The sequence below is a fragment of the Suillus discolor genome, assembly GCF_016758755.1.
Source record: "Suillus discolor strain FC423 chromosome Unknown F5147scaffold_33, whole genome shotgun sequence".
NCBI classification, from domain to species: domain Eukaryota; kingdom Fungi; phylum Basidiomycota; class Agaricomycetes; order Boletales; family Suillaceae; genus Suillus; species Suillus discolor.
This window is the reverse complement of record NW_024541280.1, coordinates 268,660-287,616: the sequence shown is the minus strand read 5'-3', so window position 1 is coordinate 287,616 and position 18,957 is coordinate 268,660. Positions and strand designations below refer to the sequence as shown.

The window sequence follows — 18,957 nt, the reverse complement described above, 5'->3', positions numbered from 1 at the left end:
ACATCACCACCGTTGACACTATATGATCTCAATGGTGACCATCGAAAGACATCAGGAAGCTTGCTATGAACCGAGAAGGAGCCAGCCTGAATAACATGATTCACCATAGTAGGCACCAGGACAGGAAGATTTTGAAGGAGGGCCCACTTAGACGGTGAACAGGATGCCACTGCAATCTTTGAGGTTACAAGAAGTTGTCCATTGCGCTCATGTGTGAGTATTCAAGGGTTCTTGGGGCGGATTTTGTCGTAATCCAGTAAGACATACGCTAGCCCTCAGAATCTACGTGTATGTTGGCCGGTACGTCTTCTTTGATACTTGACAATATATGCACCAATTTATACAAGTATGATGGACAGTCGGACTCATCCGTGAATGTGTACCAAACCTGCCCCGAGCTATCTATGAATACACAAGCTCCCGCGGCCCGCTACATCATCCTTTCCCTCAGTACCGACGAGCGTAGTCGACGTTTGAGTTCAGCCAACAGCACAGCACCTTCTGCTCCTTAGTTCATACACAGAACCACCATCTTCCGGGGGGGACTCCAGACGTGCAGACCCTGTCGAGCATCACGGGATTCACCCATTCCAGAGGGTGTCCCACATTCCGAAATGCTCTTGTTTTGCTCTCAGACGTTTCAAGGACCAATCATCTGGAAGACCTTGGAAGATCAAGTTCACCTGCATCTCCAGAGAAGTCCGGTATCGCTGCTTTTTAGCTAGACAAGTAGGGAAGAGCGAAATTTTGTCATCTCCATCATATTCTGATCGTTCATTATAGTTTATATCTTTATCAACGTTTTCATTATCCGACATCGTTTATTGTATAATCCTTGTGCTTTACTATCGTACGAACGATTGAACAGTTGCAACTTCGTGTCTATGCGAGGGTATAATCAAGTCGTCTGATGCAGGGAGATAGAAAAGAGATAGACGCCGTGTGTTGTCATAAGCCATGGGAACCCTTGCTTCGTGTTTGTTCGCTGCCATATCTCGTCACGACCTCATCATTCTGTAGTACCACAGTACAGCTTTCACGATAAACCAAATCACCTCTAATTCAGGACGCACGAGATCTCCCAATGGCAACCATCGATACCCAGGACCTAAGAGGGATGTTTAGGCGCTTTCGAGTTCTGATCATCGGGAGAGCAAACGCAGGCAAAACGACCATTCTTCAGAAGGTCTGCAACACCGCGGACGAACCAGAAATTTACGATGCCAAAGGAAACAAGGTGCGAATGATGATTTATGCCATGCATGTGTCTATTGCCGATCAATTGTGGGTAGATCGATGCTGCCATCGTGAAATCCTCGATCAAGGTGTGTGCATCATTTGCCCTCTGGGCATACATGCGCTAACGGACGCTCAGCGTGGAAATCACGACATTACAAATGAGATGGTGTTCAAAAGTAATCCTGTTTTCGTCTTTCACGATTCGTGTGGTTTCGAAGCGGGTTCCGAAGAAGAATTTGAGGACATGAAAAGATTTGTTTCGCAACGCGCACACGCAACGAAATTGGAAAATAGAATCCATGCTATCTGGTAAGTAACTTCCTTCTGATGTTCCGTGCTTGTTGATTACTGTCAGGTATTGTATTCCAATGGACGACCCAAGTCGAACATTCCAGCGATCGGAGGAGAAGTTTTTCTTGGAGTGCAACACTGGGCACGGTGAGCTTATAACTTCATTGTCACTTGCCGTGCTCGGACTAAATGATCGATCTTCAGTTCCCGTGGTCGTGGTGTTCACCAAGTTCGAAGCTCTGCGTCCAGTTGCATATGGAGAAATCAAGAAGCAACTAAAAGGGGTATCAAGAGAAGAACGCTCAAAGAGGATTGCCCAATGTGTCGAGGAACTGTTCATGAACACAGATGTCTTGAATAAGTTGTACAAGCCTGAAAACTGTGTTCGTCCTAAGTCACATGTACGCTTGCAGAGTAAGTGGTTTAGATTGACTTGTCCCATGTCAAAGTTGATATTAGAAACCATATTAGATATGAACCAACTGAATGCAAACTGCAACATTCTACTGGAATGCACCACTCTCGCATTGGACAACGACGAATTGCGACTGTGCTTGGTGTTGACACAGCAATCAAATATGGAGCTTTGTATCAAATGTGCCATTTCGTGAGTCGCAGAGTTGCAAGTTACATTTTTGTTCCAACATCATCTAGAAAAATCGTTGATCCTGCACATCAGCAATCCGCCTCACCTCAAATTGATTATGAAGACTATCAGCGTGAAATTGCTAAGTGGTTTCCACATCTCAAAGTAAGACTAAAATTGATTCAGTCTGACAATTCCCTGGTGATGGTGCTCATGGATGGTAAATATTGACGTGCTGAAACTGTAGACATTCTGATATATTTTCCTTGATTGTAGTTGTCCATCAATAACAGCTGGTAAGATTGTGGTTTACGAAGTTCGAACAGCATGGACAGCACTGATGGGCCTTGTTGCTGCTCGCCTGTTGACAGTATGTAAGTGCCTTGATGGTTTCTAGTCGTCGATCCATGCTCATTATCCCCATCCCTCACTGCTGCTCACCTGTTGATAGCAGGTAGGTGCTTTGATGGTTTCTAGTCCTTGACCTACGCTCATGATTCTCATCCTTCACTGCTGCTCCCCTGTTGACAGCGGGTAAGTTCCTCAATGGTTTCTTGTCCCCGACCTATGCTCATGATTCCCATCCCTTGCTGCTGCTCGCTTGTTGACAGCGGGTAAGTGCCTTGATGGTTTCTAGTCCTCAATCCACGCTCATGGTCCCCGTCCCTCACTGCTGCTCGCATGTTGACAGTACGTAAGTGCCTTGATAGTTTCTAGTCATTGACCCATGCTCATGATCCCCTCCCTCGCTATTACTCGCCTGTTGACAGTATGTAAGTGCCTTGATGGTTTCTAGTCGTCGACCAACGCTCATGACCCACATCCCTCCCTGCTGCCCGCCTATTGACAGTATGTAAGTGCCTTGATGGTTTCTAGTCGTTGACCCACGCTCATGATCCCCATATCTCCCTGCTGCTCGCCTGTTGATAGGAGGCAAGTGCCTTGATGGTTTCTAGTCGTCGACCCATGCTCATGATCCCCATTCCTCGCTGCTGCTCACTTGTTGACAGAACGTAAATGCCTTGATGTTTTCTAGTTGTTGACTTATGCTCATGATCCCCATCCCTCCCTGCTGCTTGCCTGTTGACAGGGGGTAAGTGCCTTGATGGTTTCTGGTCGTCGACCCATGCTCATAATCCCCATCCCTCTCTGCTACTTGCCTGTTGACAGAACGTAAGTACCTTGATAGTTTCTCATCATTAACCCGTACTGACGGTTGCTGCTCCTCACCCGTTGACAGGTGGTATGTGTCTTGATAATATCTTGTATTGAAATGATACTGAATAGTATAATAATGTCAACTCGTTTTCATAGCCTAACGTAAGCATTTTCTATTCTGTCAAATGAGTCGAGTCATCATTACTCATATAATGCATAGTTCGTTGAGTGTCCATCCTTGATAACTTATTTTCCGTGTCCATTCATCTTGCACATTCTCTTGCCCTGTGTAGAATGTGAGTCATTTGACTCTCATAATGCGAAGTATTAAGTGTATCAATCATTTTGATTTTTTTACTCTATAGGATGTGAGTGTGTTTCAATCGCTAAGTGTTCTCTATAGAATCCCTTGTATTCATCATGTGTTCGCAGAATGTGTGTTAATCATATCCTATCTGATATGATAGTTCTCCATCGTGACTGGCATACAATCTTGTTTAGCTTGTACGTCCATGGATGGCATATCTTCACCATTACACAGTGATATTCATCTGTTTCCAACCCCTGACAGTTTGTAAGTTACCTGAGCACAGCAGTCATTGTCAACAATCTGCTGATTAATTATTCACAATTGTCACGTCAACCTAATAGAATGTGCGTCTCTGTTATTAATCAAATGCCAATTTTCCACCTCATTTGCTTTCCTGCAGTGGGCAAGTACTTTACTCTGTGGAGTTGATTATGATATCCACACTTTCAACCTGTGGCTAGGCAGTAACCAAGCGAGATGACATTATCCGCGTCCTTCAGCCTTTAGTAAGTTGGTTTTCCTCCGCATTGATTCTTAGCACTGTAAGAGTGTGCGACAGGTTGCGAAGGGATCATTCACTGCTGCTGCGAACAGAATTATCCAGACTGGTATTGGTTAGTTTCTCACCGCATGACCAACTTGTAGTGTTAATGACAGGAAGCAGCTACTATTATCGTCCTCGAGTACTCCGCCTTTCTCGACAGCTCGAGGCACTTGGAGCGTGTCGAGTCTGCTGTGGACTACTATCTGAATTCTCCAACGGCTGTCGCAGTGGAAAAAGAAGCGGGAGATATTTCTCGTCGAGCGTACGACAGAGAGGAACTGGAGAAGAAGATTCTTGGGTTCATTCTTGAAAATCGCTTGTGTACGTCCCTCGTCTGGTTGTGAGCCTGGAATACGAAGCTTAATGACAGCCTGCAGCAAAGGACTTGACAACAAAGTAGATGATGCTCGAGCCAAGCTTCCTGTTTTCGATGCGTTTTTCCCCTACGATGCGCTCGTGTTGTGCACGACACCAAGCACGCCAGCTTCAACTCCTACTACTGAGCGCTACAGACTGTATCAAGTTTCAACACCCGTTTTTCTTATCAAATCGCGTTCTGTTTTGTGCTATGTAGATTTAGGCTTGCGCTCGTCAAATGATCGTTGTTCATTCCCATTCCCAGTTTGCTCCCAGTCATGAGAATTCGGGAACCAGCTCGGTATGCTTCAGTGCTCAAGCGGATGGGCATGACAACTGACAATATTCTCGATGCTCGTCGGGACATCACGCAGTCTGGGGGAGTAAGCCATGTACATGAAAGTCTGGGAGATTTAGAACAGATAAATCATCCAGGAGGCAATACACCCTTGTATTATTGTCTCGTAGTTTAACATCGCTTTATTATCTCGACAAAGGTGAAGATATCGAATAGCAAACCAAGATGACAGGAAATTACATGGACCAACAAGGTAACGCCTGAATAAGTTGAAGTCGGATGGGAAAGGTAGGCAATAAAGGTTCGAGCCCCAAAAAGTAATTAACTAGGCTCGTGACCAGCCTAGCTTATGGACAAGTCGAGCCAGGGAGAAATTTGGCAGGCGAAGCACGGAGTTTGAAGGTCTGGCCCGCAACGCGCTGCCTCACTGATTTTTGGTCGCATCGATCCGATCTTCTTTCAGCTCTGCCCAAGATGAATGGGAGCTCCTCATCAGAAACACATAGCGGCGTGCACGCCACCGTGACAAGATGAGGGATGACGACACCTCAATGTAACATTTGCCTTCGTGAAAACGACGAGGCAGAGCCTTTGCCCGACCCTGGTAAACGAGCGGTTAGCATATCTCGCTGAACAGGTACATGGATTTTTCGTCAAATTGCAAATATAAAAGACAAATGGCGTAGCTCAGAATACAATTGACACTGCGCTATCCTCTATGCAGGGCTTTTCTGACGATCTGCGTTGTATGATCGAGCACCGCGAATCCTCGTAAAGGGCCAGCGGATATTTGAAGTCAGGATTTGTGAAGGGAATGTTTGAGACTACAGGTTGTAATAAACAATGGTCTTAGTATGTGATACGTACGATGAAAATTAAATTCACTGTCAATAGGAATGAGATCTGAGGCGTGATTCTAAACTAGTTCTGTGTCCATCATCGGAACTACATGAATAGTCCTCACCACGGTCAAGCGAATCAATAATACCGTCGCCTTTGTTTGCCCTTTTTATGCCTCTTCACTCGTGTTAGCCACCGTCTGCACCTTGCAAACTGGAAGAAGCTCTGAGGGATTTGAGATGGGTATTAACGTCGCCCCAAGTGTCCGCAAGCTGAACGTTGGGGAGCATGGTGAAAATGATGCGAGCGACAGCTTCAGCATTTACTGCCGGAGAGGAGTAATAGCCAATACTTTCCAAGGAGGTGTGTTGAAATGACTCGGCTTTAGGATTAATATCAATGTTCGCGACATCGATTTCTACATGCAAGGTATGCAAGTGGGGACATTAACTGAGCACTGCGAATACTCCGCGGAAAGTAACTTTAGGTGGTCGATGATGCGGGTCGAAAAACGACAAACTGCGGATCTGGGGCCAACTTGACATGGCTTCGAAAAGAGAGACGTTATCAGGGTTGATGGAGCAATGAACATAAAGCCGAAGGGATCGCAGCTGCGTGAAACAAAGAAGCTCCCTAGTCACTTCAAAAGAGTCGGCTGAGGGCTCATCAACTTCTGGATCATCGTCGGAAATGGCAATGTTTTCAAGGGTATCGCATGCTTTGCACTGTGACAGCGCTCGTAAAAGCGGTAGAAGTTCTGCCCCAGGTAAAATCTGGTCGACCAACTCAAATTTTTTTAGCGAGGGGAATTCTGAATGTTGTATGACTGCGATGACGTCTGTGATTGGTGCACCACAGAAACGAAGAGTCGTAACGTTGAGGAAAGTTGAAAAACTGAGATTGTGCGTGTCCAATCTGGACAGGGAACCCGAAAAGCTTTCTTGATATATCGACATATTAAGAAGGGTAGGGACAGTGGAGAGGTGCTTCCATGCTGCCGAGTTCAGCGGGGGACATTGCAGACGTACGAGCGCCTTGCATGAACGGATGGTTTCAGACAGATGTGGAGCCTGTGCCACGGCCCCCATTGTCACGATATCCAAGCCCTCCAGAGCAGGGCAGCGGGTCCCGATAGAATGCCGAGCTAAATCTGGTTGAACTATCGCGATATAACAGCTACGCAGCGTAGGAGACAGGAAGAAGCGCAAGTATCTTGTGAATATAATCACCCAGGACAATGAAAGCAGTTTTGGAAACACGCATGTGTCGTAGGAGAACGAACGAACGAGGTGAAAATCATCATCAGATGACACGCTCATGGTGCGCACACGGCAGGAATGACGGAGAAATTGACTGCGCTCGAGCTCAGATAGTGGCTCAATGCCCCGAGACCAGGATTGCTGTGTTGAGATGTTCGGTAAGCGAATGGACGAAAAAAAGAACATTGATCTCGTGTGGACTCGTCCGCACTAACCTGTGTTGTAGGGTATATCATTGGATGCAACCTCGTTACACAGCCCAGCAGTGGTAGTAACGTATTCATGTCAGACCAAAGAAAATCCATTGCAGGCTCGTAGAAGGTTTTGCATGTGGTTGCAAGCGCTGCAAGAGTTCGTCGAGACAATGGTCTCGCGGCATATGTATATGATGGTTGCTCGATTTCATTTACATGCGCAAAGATATGCAAGACAACTTCGGGGACAAGTAGAGCCTGATGCATACTAGTTGTGCGTCGAATCGTAGATGAGGTTGCGGTTATCTGATTTATGTCACAGTAATGCCTGTGACATTGTCAAATGTGACGTGTGATTGTGGAAGCCAGGTCACGTAGAGGGTGGCAGATCCTCGTAGGACTCCAGGGTATCTGAGACCCGTGGAGATGTAACTTAGATCTGATAGCACGGATGACCTTCTTGCTAGTCAAGAGAGTATATCAGCTCATGATGTTGCGGCTGAATTTGCGGCTCTCAAGGAGTCGAAGAGGGCCAGCTTTGCACATGCTATTTTACATGAGGTTGAGGTGGTTCTGATCAATGACAATATTGGTGAGGATAACGATAGGACAAGGCAACATCAATGTCGTAGTTGAGAATCTACATAACCTATGGTTACGCTGCCAAGCCGGCGGCTTGGGCTTCGCAAAAGTAAAGCCTAGGCAAAAGCCCTGGTAGGGCCGTGTCCTAGGCCTGGTCCAATCAGGGCAGACCGTGAGAGGAGTTAGTAATGCGTTTGGATAAAACACCAGTTTTTCAGGCGTCGTAGATTATCGTCTGTAGTTGAGGATATTCTTGTATTGTCCCCAACGGGGACTCCTGGCATTCAAGCATATTCTTCAAGTCACGGCTTTCGAAGAAAACGGTGGCCGAAGAAAGAACAAGAGAGAGAGGACCATGGCATGACTCTGTGTGGGACAGCAGTTCTCGTCCGAGTTTCGAACTGACTGCAGGATATTCGGGCGAATTGCGTGGAGTAGAAATTCATTAAACTCGTCACGTTGTGTCGATGTGAGCTGTAAGGGTACCATACAAAGATCCTACGGCCCTGCAGATTGTCCTGGCCGCTGTGCCATGGTTGTCGATTATTAGGGGACTCACAGGCAAAACCACCCGGACCTGGGACTCCCACGCCGCATCGGTGACCTCGTTGTCGTATGAGTGACTGTGACACGCTGCTTTCAAGTATAAACCATTTGACTTGAGTATGTCCCTCGAGCAACCTTCGAGATAATACCATCACCTTCAGATCCCCTGTTCAAGCTTCATCTAGTGACGATCAACTGAAAGATAAACAACTTTCCACTAACCGATTCCTATGCTCCAGACATTCTTGGGACCACATCCGAGTCGCCCAGCTCGGCGACCAGAAAATCACAGTCGCACGCAAGTCGCACGGTCAAGAGGTATCATTAATCATTCACGATAACAAATAATTCCGCCAGACTCGTCTTCAGCTAAGTGGTGCATGACCATCAATGCAATTTTCTTCCTTTAACATTGGAGACGAACAAGATTTCAGATTTCATGATATTCTTGCGGATCATTGTTTCCCGCTCTTGAGTCGCGTCCGATCAAATGATTACTCTCAGGTGCATCTGAAGTCCCATCAGGTACGCATATCCTGCCCTCTGTGACCTGTCCAAGGTTTGACGACCATCTATTCGCTATGACTCAAGGATAGTGCGGTGAGCTATAAGAATGTGTTACTGAGAAATTCAAAACAACCTTATGCTGTATAGGTACACGATACGAGTCCTGCACCCGCGTCTCCACGAAGACGAATTTCCTCCAAGGTGTCGATCTTTCGCAGTGTTTGGAGCGCGAACGTTGAATACCCGCCTCATGACTTCTGTGTACTAAGCAAAACACACATCAGACGACAAGCAGTTTTCTGGCAACATTCCGTTTCAATTACCAATTCAACTATTGAATCTGGACCAATCGCCACGTTAACGTATCGGTCAATGACTATGCATGACCATCTCAGTCACAGGAGACAGCGTTCAAGCATTCGAACAAGGATCTCCCCCATCATCGAAGATAGAGAAACTTTCACGACCCTGGTTCTCTCTCCGCGATGTTCGATAGCCCTATATGCTGTCTCTGCTCCGCGAAGCACCGGAAAGTCATCCACAGAGAGTACTACCAACGTTCCCGTCGAGACCTCCACTACTTCACATCTCAAGAGTATGGATTCCTGTTCCTTGTCCTCACTAATGCCAAGTGTGCAACGGCAACGAGTACTCATCCACCGACGGGTCTCCGCCATGAGCGAACGCAGTGTACCCAGCAACAAAGCTGTGTGAATAATAGTAGTCAAGACTCGAAACTAACACATAGCATGCTCCTTTTCCCTGGGATGATCGATCTGATCTTTGACGGAAATAACCTCACTCAATGCATGGCGTGATCCTTGCAATGTCCTGACATACTCACGGACGGATAATCAATATGCCCGAGCTCGCGAGTTGACCGATGCAGAAGTTTGTTCGATTCCATCAGACGGCGAGCCTAGTATCCGTGATAAACGTGCAGATACCAGGTGGACTTTCGAACACATGTGTGGGCTGGAATGCTAGTGGCATGTGGGATCCCATCATCAATAGTGCCATTTCATGAAGAATTCAATCCAAAATGGAGGACGACGATCCAGATGCGGACAAGCTTTTTTTCACGGCTTGGTGTTGGAGGTCTTCGTGCACCGAAGACGCATGTTCGAACATCTTACGGGTTACGCCCAGAACAGCTACCATTGTATCGAGACGAAGCAGTCATCGGCTTCTGATGAGGACATTTCTCAGCGCATAGTGCTCATCAGTATTGGTGTATGATTAATTGCGTGCGTTCTCCCACCTTATTCATTAAATCACTTTGCGTGTAGCGTCTAGCCGTGGCTATGCGCAACTTGTTCGCTGGAAAATAAATTTCGATATTTCGGACTTTGAGCCTGCATAACTCTCTGATATTCACCTAGCCGTGGCTTCTATCTATATCCCAGCCCATTGCTTCGGAGCCAAAGGCGACCGCTTCTAATGTGTACAAGTGCCTTGTTGGTAAGAATTACTTACATTCAAGGCGTCAAACCGTACTCAGATGACCATACATCTAAAGTGCGACTCCACAGAGTATGGAAACGTACTTGCGGCATGTCGTCCACTGCGGGTTCGCAACGTGCATCCAGGACTCTGGACGCCGATGATCATGATACTACTGGACTACCGGTGGCGAAGTACAACGCACGGCGAACTGGATCAACATGGTGTAATGGTGGAAATTTCTGTGCGTTTGCGATTAAAGGCGGACCTATCAATAATTCATCGATTTTGTAACGAACCGATCGGATGAGATGATGTTGTCCGTGTCAGATCATGTGAAATCTATTTACTGTCTTACGCGAATCGTAGTGGAGGCGTTCTTAATGTCTTTTCAGCCGTCATGCACCGAAATATATTACTACTTAGTACTTACGAAGGACCTGGCCCTGACAGAATAGACAGATCATAGAGGAATAGAATGGAATGGAAGTTGAAATGAATTTGGCCATAGTTTACGCTCGGCTCGATCGTCACATACGGCCGGCATCAAGGCACTACGGCAATTTCCGACCACCCTCGATCCCTTTCGTTGAAGCTCCAGAGCTCCAGTTACCAAACTCATCACTATGCGTCTATCACTCCTCCTTGCATTCATCCTCCCCTTCGCAGTATCCGCTTCTTTCCAGGAGCAAATCATAATTCCACCAATGCCGCAAACCATCGCATCACCGTTCACCAGCTCCCAGCCCACGCTCGCAGACCTGCTGACTATCGAGTCTTCAGCGAGCATTTATTACTCGTATGCTCGAGAAACGGAGTTGTCGTCTAGATTCTCTTCTGAGTCTGTTTGGTTTACGATACTCGTACCGACGAACAAGGCTGTCATGGCACTGGCACATAAACCGTGAGTATGACATCGTGTGTATGCGGACGTGATTCAATGTGTGGCTTGGCAGACACCAAGGTCCGGAGCCAGTGGAGCCTCGTATTGGGATATCAGAACAAGAGTTGGATGAAAGCTCTAAGAGAAATGTAGAGCGATGGGTCTCGGCCCACATCATTCCTGTAAGTTATTTGTTGTCGCCTGTCGAATCTTCCCTCATATATATTCGTCAAGTCTCGTATCTCTTTATCCGATGCCCCTGTTTCGTATGAAACGCTGCAAGATGGGAAACTCGTTACCTTCAACCCTGTTCCTAACATAATGCCTGACTCGCCTGAGTGGATGCGGGTGACTTTGGAGGATGGAGTGCGCATAATTGGGATGAAGGAGGTCAGTTTAGCCATCTTTTGTGCACTGCGTTCTGCGTTGTTGATTGTATACTCAACAGGCACAGAACGGCGTATTGTATCTGATAGATGGTACCGTCGTTCCAAACTGATTACAATCTCTATCGTCGCTCGACATATAATATATCATATTGTACGACCTTGCCGCGTGTTTGCGAGCCGTTCCCTCTGAATTTTTAAAGGGTCCAATAACTGGACAATGACTGATAACATTGTTGACAACAGTGACGACAAAGTGATGCTACAAACGAAGGTGGGTGTAGAACGGTTACAGATGCGATGATGCGTTTGGATTGGTAAAAGTAAAAGAAGAAGTTGTTACAATAGAACTGAGCTGCTGTTCGATGGATCATGCGAGGAATTCTAGCTTGGCTTGACATAAGGACGAAAATTTGATTGATTAACGCACATGATCCGCTCTCCATTCCGTGCTGAGAGCAGCAGCGAGCGGAGAAACAGGAGGCTTGACAACGGAAGTTGATGTGCACGGTATATATGGTGGAAAAAAGAAGCGAGGAAATTGGATAGCGACGCAAATAAGCAGGCGTGAAATTCGATATCGAGAGAGTTGAGTGCGAAGATTGTTCGTGCAAGTGAGGCTGAGATGAAGACGGCGATGCGTAGTATACGATTACGGTTGCGAAATTGCGAATGCGACTTGAGACTGATGATGTTGATGTTGATGTTGATGTTGATGTTGATGCGATTAGAACTGCTTTTGTTATTGCAATGCGAGACAGATGAGCTTTTTCTGGTACTTTTCCGAGATTAATGGTGGAGATGGGCCAGCCAGGTATTGACCGAAGTATTGCCTGTTATTTGAAGAGACATTTTCAGATCGAGGAAGCGAAGACGCCGTGGATGAAGACGAGACGAGATGGGAAGAGAATATTGCAGTGGATGTCAAAAATCGGAATGGAGAGAATGCAGGGCAGGGAATCCTCTCAATAGCCATAATAGGCACGCTAGATACGAGTCAGAATAAAAAAAGAAATAGAAATGAACGATCGAACCATTCTATCGCTGCGGACGGATCAGAATTCACATCAACAAAGAAGGAAGCAACGCATAGATAAAGCTTACAAGAGCCATATCACCTTCGACCCTGTCTTACAGCCGCGCAGGGTCACAATGTGGCCGCGAATGCAGTCATAGAGCGTGGTGCGCTGGTCCTTGTCCGCCTACAAAGAACATGAGGCTGGCAGTAGACACTAACGGCAACATGGCGTACCTGAGGCAACGTGCTAGCAATCAGTTGACTACCAGTGACCGACAGCGCCAGGTCCACGATCATCGCTCGACGGCCACTTTTGTGAGATCAGTATCGTAATAGAAAGCGATCACAAAGTTCTTACCCCTTTGCAGGTTCACACATTCGCTTAACAATCCTGTCTAGAGTTTCGGGTCCTGTTTCCTTGAGAGCCTTCGTAACAGACTTGTACCCCTGTTCGTTTGTGGCATAATCTAGGAGGTCAGACATAATATGGTCCAGGCACATTTGACGGTGTTTCGGAGACCCGTGCTCTAGAACTGGAGAAGCAACGGTAAGACACCAGGAAGAGGTCCGTAATAGTAGAAGCACTTACTGTGTTGAATGCAGTACGAACCCCACTGGTTCTTTGCAATCTCACCGAACACGGTAGGTCCTTGATTGAGCAGCTCATCAATGATGCCGTCTTTAGCGGACTCTTCAAGGTTCTCAAATGCATGCTGTAGAGCATGAGAAATGAGTTATATGACATGCACCGACATCCTCACCTGGACAACGAGTGATCCCGTTTCGTGGCAAGCGAGAGACGCCCATTTCCCTTTAAGGGACTTGTTGACGCTATATACATTTGTCAGAACGGTATTGACCCTTCAGCAAGAAATACCCTGACAATGCGAAAATCGGAGGCGCGGGAGCCGTCCATGTCAATTCCATGATCTGGATACATGTTGGTTAGGTTTCAACGGCATGTGGATCATAACGGATCTCTTACCTTGCTCCAGACATGAGACGCGTGCTTGTTCACCAAAGTCAATGCAGGATCCCCGAGGAGAAGCTCGGAAACGATCAGGAGGCGAATATCCTCCTCACAATCAAGTGCCTTTTGGAGGACGTGACATCCGTAACAGTTGGTCGCAAGGTCGACGACCCGTCCCCTATTTACAATTAAGGATGCTGTTTAACGAAGGTGGCCGTAAGCCGAGAGCATACCTCATGCAGTTGACTATCTTCTTCCTTTCTTCGGGGGTCGCCGCAGCTTCAAGACATCTTTGGACTGCCCAATTGCCGAAACTAGCGGTCAGGCATATCAATATCAGGTTTAATTAGACCGTGTCTATGGTTAGCACACTAACCGATGTGACATCATCTCGAAACCGCGTGCACAGATAGCATCGACAATCTTGTGACGTTCCTCAAGATCGGCAACCTTGAGCTTCTGTTGCAAGAAGATAGAAGCCTGCTGGTCAGATGACTTTATGATGCGTGCCACAAATACGTTGTATGGGGGAGATGATGATGGATGCAAAAGCGAAAGGAAGTTGATCGGCTATGAAAGGAACGTAAGTGCATATGCGACGGAAACAGAGTGGCGAAAGATAGTCTTACCTCGTGAGCATGAACTCCGTTTTGACGAGGTGGGAACGACGGCTGAGACGGCGAAGTCCTAAGAGAATTCTCTCCGACCGTGACGCCAGAGGGATAGTCGCTGCCAAGCTTCTCCTCTACTCTCAACCACTCGGAAGGGGCAGATAGCTGCTGTGGTTGCCGCCAAGAACCTCTTGATAGTTCTGGATGGTTGAGGTGAGCGAAAGCACTATCATAAAACTGCTGGGAGCTCAAAGCTGGAGAAGAATTCTCAGAAGACTGCTCAAAATAAGGCAACGGGCTAGGAGGCAGAAGGTTCGAAGAAGGAACGCTAGAAAAACGCTGATGTACATTATGAGACATAAATTCGTGCGCCCTCAACGGCGAGCCGTTGTCAAACAGAAGGGACGAAGGAGATAAAGTAGAGTGCGAAGGCGCTAGTTCATGAGGTGGATTGATCTTCAAGTCAAAAGAAGTTTTCGCAGGAGAAAGATCTGTAGGCGTAAGAAGCGCAGATACAGTAGAGCTCGGAGAAAAATCCGGAGAGCCGGTCGATACATTCTTGGAGTCGAGAATTTGTGGACGAGAAGGCTGCTGAGCATAAAGAGCGGGAGAGTTCAGATTAAGAGCGCGTAAGAGTTGCTCGACATGCTAGTTAGTCGTTTTAGTCAGCATATATGCGCTTTATTTCGATAAGATCGACTCACACTATCGTCAAAATCGGGACTCTGTTTTTTCCTACCGTCACCGATCGCACCTATGTCTCTTTTGCGAGGCATACCGACAAGGCCGACAGGACCGAAGACATCTTCACTTCCGTTACCTGAGACGAAGAAGTTCCGGCCATTCGGGACACAAGCGGAACGCTGCAGCTCCTTCTCAGCGTCACGAGAAAAGGAGTCTATAGTTTTTGGCCACGTCGAATCCAGCAGCTGAGGCTGAGGGGCCCAGATGGACGCAGCAGTGGTCCTGGAACGCGGTGGACTATATTCATGACTAAAAGAAATGAACGACTGGGCATTATCGGTACTCTGCATGACGGTAGGTGGGGGAAGGATTGTGGATGATAGTGGACACAAAGAAAGAGGGAAATATGGAGACGACGAGTTTTTATGTGCCCATCGACCCCGCGTTCTGTGACGACGTCAAGGAAAGCAGTCACATTCCATTTTCAGACGTGATTTGACCCGTTTTGGCAATGGGTTCTTCTGCTTCGATCCCGCCACACCTCTTGATTGACAGGCATTTACCAAGAATCCCGGTTAATTAGATGGACATAGGAGGTACGACCACTGGTCCATTTTTTAAAGCGTCGTATGAATCACTAGACCACATCCATTCAACATCCAAAGCGCTGTGGAAAGTTGTGTTTCTTGACCTCAGGCAGTCGGTACGATGCTGCCTAGACCATCGATCAATCACAAGATCACAATCAACCTCAAGGGAAGCACAGGAATCAAGGGACCTGAAAGAGACCATCAGATTGGAACACATATTGTGATTTCTATGCAACAAGTACCGTATGCACACGCGTACAAATCACTCGGCAATGTGCGTTCACACATCTGCAGGAAAGAACCGTGTTGTAGAACGAATCACAACAGTGACGAAGGCTGCGTTCGAATAAAAAAGCCGTAAGATAAGTCTTTGGCTATTATCTGAAGCAAATCAAACAGACGACGACAACGCGGGAAGCATCAATACGAGATAAGTCCTTGGCTATGATCTGAAGTGAAGCAAGTCCGAGTCAAACAGATAACAGCAACAGGCAGCATCATGCGAGAAACCGTAAGATAAGTCCTTGGGTATAATATGAATAGACAGCGGCAACAGGCAGCGTTGATATAAAAAGACCAGTACAATTCAATCCACCGATAAACGATACCAAGTACACCATGGCATGATCGATATCTACAACGAACCACAACGCCTCGTCACATCTGGAAGGATCGATAGCAGAAAGTTTTATCTATTATATGAGATTTGAGCTCAATCAGAGTGTGGAGAACTTACGAGGTCACTGGTCATAAAACGTCCCTCTCGCAGGAAAACTGGAGAAGAATCTTGACAAAGAGAACCGCCTAATCTGATCCCATCGGAGAATGATATCAAGCGCTTCACTGAACCATTGATCTGTACCGCGGCCCACTAGACCTCATCGATCGACTCGGGAAAGACTAGTCGCCAAAAGTCATTAACGCATCTCTAAACCAACTCAAGCGTCAGTCACAAGTCGTTCAGAGACAAGTATAGCTCACCATTTTCCGCGGGTGAAAGAGTCTCATCAGCTCCGAACAAGACCAGCAGTCTTTGCAGACAACTCTACAAAGAATCGTTAGACCTCGTCTCGATTCTGGGAAGGACCGACACTGGAAGCCTTATCCACACAAACCAACAGTCGCCGATCTGGATGGATTCGCAGAGCAGAATAGACGATAAGAACACCAGTCTAGTCTCATCAACAGACGATGTTTAAAACGAGTCTTTTGCATTACACTCTGCAAAGAATCATTAAACTTCTTCTGTTGAATCCGAAAAGACTGATAGCCCTGACAGTCGCCGACGACTTGGAATCCTCAATGACATGAAGACCACCATAATCTGATCCATCAACGCACGATGGTTCAATCTATCATCTCCCTGGAGACGAGATTAAAACATCATCCATCGATTGACTCTGGGAATGTTTGAAAACTGGACACGAAAGTGTTATCTGTGTGAATCCAAAGTCAGCCACCAACTCAGCAAAGGTTTAATATAATCCTGAAAACTCCACCGGAAGGAAGAAGCGGGAGCATGAGAGTGAACATCCATCAGAACTAACCCTCCCAGGAAATACCGAACCGAAGACAATTCTATCGATGATCAGTAGCACAGGAAGCCACCAATCACCCACACGAAAAAAACAAACCCATATGATATGTACTCGGGAAAACCCGAGTCGAAGTCGAAGCTGCCTGTAACAAAACGCAAGAAATAAGTGCCCCATCGGTCAGTAACATCAATAGAAGCTTGAGGCATGAGCCCAAAGCCCAAAGCCCCAAAGTAAAAGCCCACCAATCTCCCCACATCATGATAAAACCACGCACCCTGTTTCGCGCCCAGTGGCGACTCACGGATCAACACAGCGCACGTCGCGATCGCGAGCCAAACAAGAAACAAGAACACTTGTCCAATAGCACAACGACAACTGTATCAAACGGTAACATGAATTTAGCCTTCGCGCATATCCCCGGTGAGCCAAATCAGAATATCACCAAATAACAGGGTGCGCACACGGGAAGACCCGCCGCCCTTGCAGTAGTAAGGAAGGAGATAGGAAATAGGAGCGTGTGTGTCATGGCGGCGAAGTTTGAACAGGTAAACGCTAAGCTACCTCCGGAAAACCCCGAGCCGACGCGTCTCTACTAAGGTCAGTCACCATCGCCAAACAACAGTAAGAGGACTAGGTACAAGCCCACCAATCACCCCCACGCGAGCAAATCAGAACACAGGATACTCCGGGGAACACCGAATTCGAAGGAAGCCTTCTGACTGTAAATCTCATCGGTCCGACGTTGGCCGTCGCCGCCACCACCGCCGCCACCGCCACTACCACCATCACTATAAATGACGACGGCGACACCGCCCCCATTACTAGAATGCAAACGTCAACGACGACTGAGCACTAAAGGCAAATACAAGGACAAACAACGAATTAGCCTTCATACTATACTTGAGACTTATCTCCACTGCGAGTCACGGCATCAACGAACTATATCCAGGTCAAGGCAAATCTCACCGACGACCGCCATATAACGGTAAGCTCTTGCCGATATTGATACCCCCTAACCTAGTAATAGAAAGTATAAAGTCAGTGTAGCCGTCGGTACAGGGTACGCGATATCATCTCATCATACAATACATAAACGAAAGGCCCGTTCGTACGCATCATACATAACCTGACGCAGGCAATAGGTAAGGTCACACATAAGGAGGTTTTTAGAAAACAAAAACAAAAACAAAAAAGGGAAGAAAAGCATAAAAGGAAAAAAGGAAAATAGCCAAGGCCCCACAGTCCAAATACGCCACATCAGGTGCGGACTATATGATAACGATCACAACTCACACGGATATCAAGAGACTGCGCCTCAGGCCCAAGACTGAATTACTCCGTGTTCCGATTGAATGTTTTGGGTGACGGAGACCTGACTTGCGGCATCTTTGGGATCAGTAGCAGATTGTGCGCGGTAAGTCACAAGTCCAAGACTAAAGGCCCAGAATCTAGACCTAGTAACGGGTATCTCACGGCACGTGCCGAATAGCTGCGGTCCTACAGAGACAATACAACTGTTCTCGTCAGCGTGGATGGCGCTAACGGGAGACGCTGAGAGAGCTGTCACGGTACACACATACTTTTACATACATCCTTAGACCTCGGAAGACGATTATCAATAATCAAAAATGGCATGATATTGACTGAGGTGTACGTCAATAGCGGCTGGGTGTACGTCAATGATCGATGCATGGACGGATGGCGCATGGGTGAAGACGAGCTCGACGGAGATGAAGTAGTAAACGCGCATTTAAGATTGGCTTTGGTTTGGAATGAATGATATCGTGAATGTGAAAAGGATTTCAGTGAGATAGTATGGTGATGGGAACGGCAATGGGAACGGGATGTAGTAATGGGAACGGGAATGGGATGGAATGGGGATGGAATGAGATGAAGATGGCGTTGGACGGGAATGAGATGACGATGGACGGGAAAGACAGCCTTGCTCCTCATCCTAAGAATCAGCAAATATTTGAAATCCCGGTCCTGCCAGATACAAGACACCGCGAGTGCGTGACAGCCAGAGACAAGCGATAAAAGGTTCAACGTTCTACTAACCCTGAGAAAAGTCGACCCAAACCCAAATGACCCTTGCTCCACCCGCCACTCATCTCACTCATCAG

At 47.0% G+C, this 18,957-nt stretch overlaps 4 protein-coding genes across 4 annotated transcripts; 2 read left to right on the top strand and 2 right to left on the bottom strand.

Annotated features, from left to right (window-relative positions):
- Positions 1-947: 947 nt before the first annotated feature.
- On the top strand, positions 948-4,552 carry F5147DRAFT_837608 (uncharacterized protein). Its single transcript, XM_041444084.1, has 12 exons — positions 948-1,237; positions 1,293-1,325; positions 1,376-1,548; positions 1,595-1,677; positions 1,735-1,944; positions 2,002-2,137; positions 2,185-2,336; positions 2,410-2,486; positions 4,046-4,090; positions 4,144-4,198; positions 4,249-4,449; positions 4,506-4,552. Exons 1-12 carry the CDS (start codon positions 1,085-1,087, stop codon positions 4,526-4,528), a joined length of 1,341 nt encoding a protein of 446 aa, XP_041291944.1. The 5' UTR covers positions 948-1,084; the 3' UTR covers positions 4,529-4,552.
- Positions 4,553-6,143: 1,591 nt separating this feature from the next.
- On the bottom strand, positions 6,144-7,383 carry F5147DRAFT_837607 (uncharacterized protein; the record flags this gene model as incomplete). The annotated part of the gene is made up of 2 exons (XM_041444083.1): positions 7,098-7,383; positions 6,144-7,023 (listed from the first exon to the last, which is right to left on the bottom strand). Coding segments are annotated over exons 1-2 (1,125 nt in total), but the record flags the coding sequence as incomplete, so codon positions are not given.
- A 3,348-nt stretch (positions 7,384-10,731) lies between these two features.
- On the top strand, positions 10,732-11,639 carry F5147DRAFT_699099 (uncharacterized protein). Its single transcript, XM_041437595.1, has 4 exons — positions 10,732-11,058; positions 11,111-11,219; positions 11,272-11,427; positions 11,486-11,639. Exons 1-4 carry the CDS (start codon positions 10,781-10,783, stop codon positions 11,534-11,536), a joined length of 594 nt encoding a protein of 197 aa, XP_041291942.1. The 5' UTR covers positions 10,732-10,780; the 3' UTR covers positions 11,537-11,639.
- A 663-nt stretch (positions 11,640-12,302) lies between these two features.
- F5147DRAFT_218489 (armadillo-type protein) lies at positions 12,303-15,156 on the bottom strand. The gene is made up of 13 exons (XM_041428656.1): positions 14,727-15,156; positions 14,041-14,670; positions 13,788-13,981; positions 13,645-13,725; positions 13,427-13,589; positions 13,325-13,371; positions 13,203-13,272; positions 13,031-13,154; positions 12,800-12,974; positions 12,676-12,751; positions 12,528-12,625; positions 12,458-12,467; positions 12,303-12,409 (listed from the first exon to the last, which is right to left on the bottom strand). The coding sequence occupies exons 1-13, from the start codon at positions 15,054-15,056 to the stop codon at positions 12,389-12,391; spliced, it is 2,019 nt and encodes a 672-aa protein (XP_041291941.1). The 5' UTR covers positions 15,057-15,156; the 3' UTR covers positions 12,303-12,388.
- Positions 15,157-18,957: the final 3,801 nt, after the last annotated feature.

Excerpts from the sequence above, each read along its gene's own strand:
- F5147DRAFT_837608 (XM_041444084.1), top strand. The coding sequence starts at position 1,085 with ATGGCAACCATCGATACCCAGGACCTAAGAGGGATGTTTAGGCGCTTT. Across the intron at positions 4,091-4,143 it reads TCCGCGTCCTTCAGCCTTTA|GTTGCGAAGGGATCATTCAC; the intron begins GTAAGTTGGTTT and ends AGTGTGCGACAG. Across the intron at positions 4,199-4,248 it reads AATTATCCAGACTGGTATTG|CTACTATTATCGTCCTCGAG; the intron begins GTTAGTTTCTCA and ends GACAGGAAGCAG.
- F5147DRAFT_699099 (XM_041437595.1), top strand. The coding sequence starts at position 10,781 with ATGCGTCTATCACTCCTCCTTGCATTCATCCTCCCCTTCGCAGTATCC. Across the intron at positions 11,059-11,110 it reads ATGGCACTGGCACATAAACC|ACACCAAGGTCCGGAGCCAG; the intron begins GTGAGTATGACA and ends GTGGCTTGGCAG. Across the intron at positions 11,428-11,485 it reads GCATAATTGGGATGAAGGAG|GCACAGAACGGCGTATTGTA; the intron begins GTCAGTTTAGCC and ends TATACTCAACAG.
- F5147DRAFT_218489 (XM_041428656.1), bottom strand. The coding sequence starts at position 15,056 with ATGCAGAGTACCGATAATGCCCAGTCGTTCATTTCTTTTAGTCATGAA. Across the intron at positions 14,671-14,726 it reads GTCCCGATTTTGACGATAGT|CATGTCGAGCAACTCTTACG; the intron begins GTGAGTCGATCT and ends ACGACTAACTAG. Across the intron at positions 13,155-13,202 it reads CGGGATCACTCGTTGTCCAG|CATGCATTTGAGAACCTTGA; the intron begins GTGAGGATGTCG and ends CATGCTCTACAG.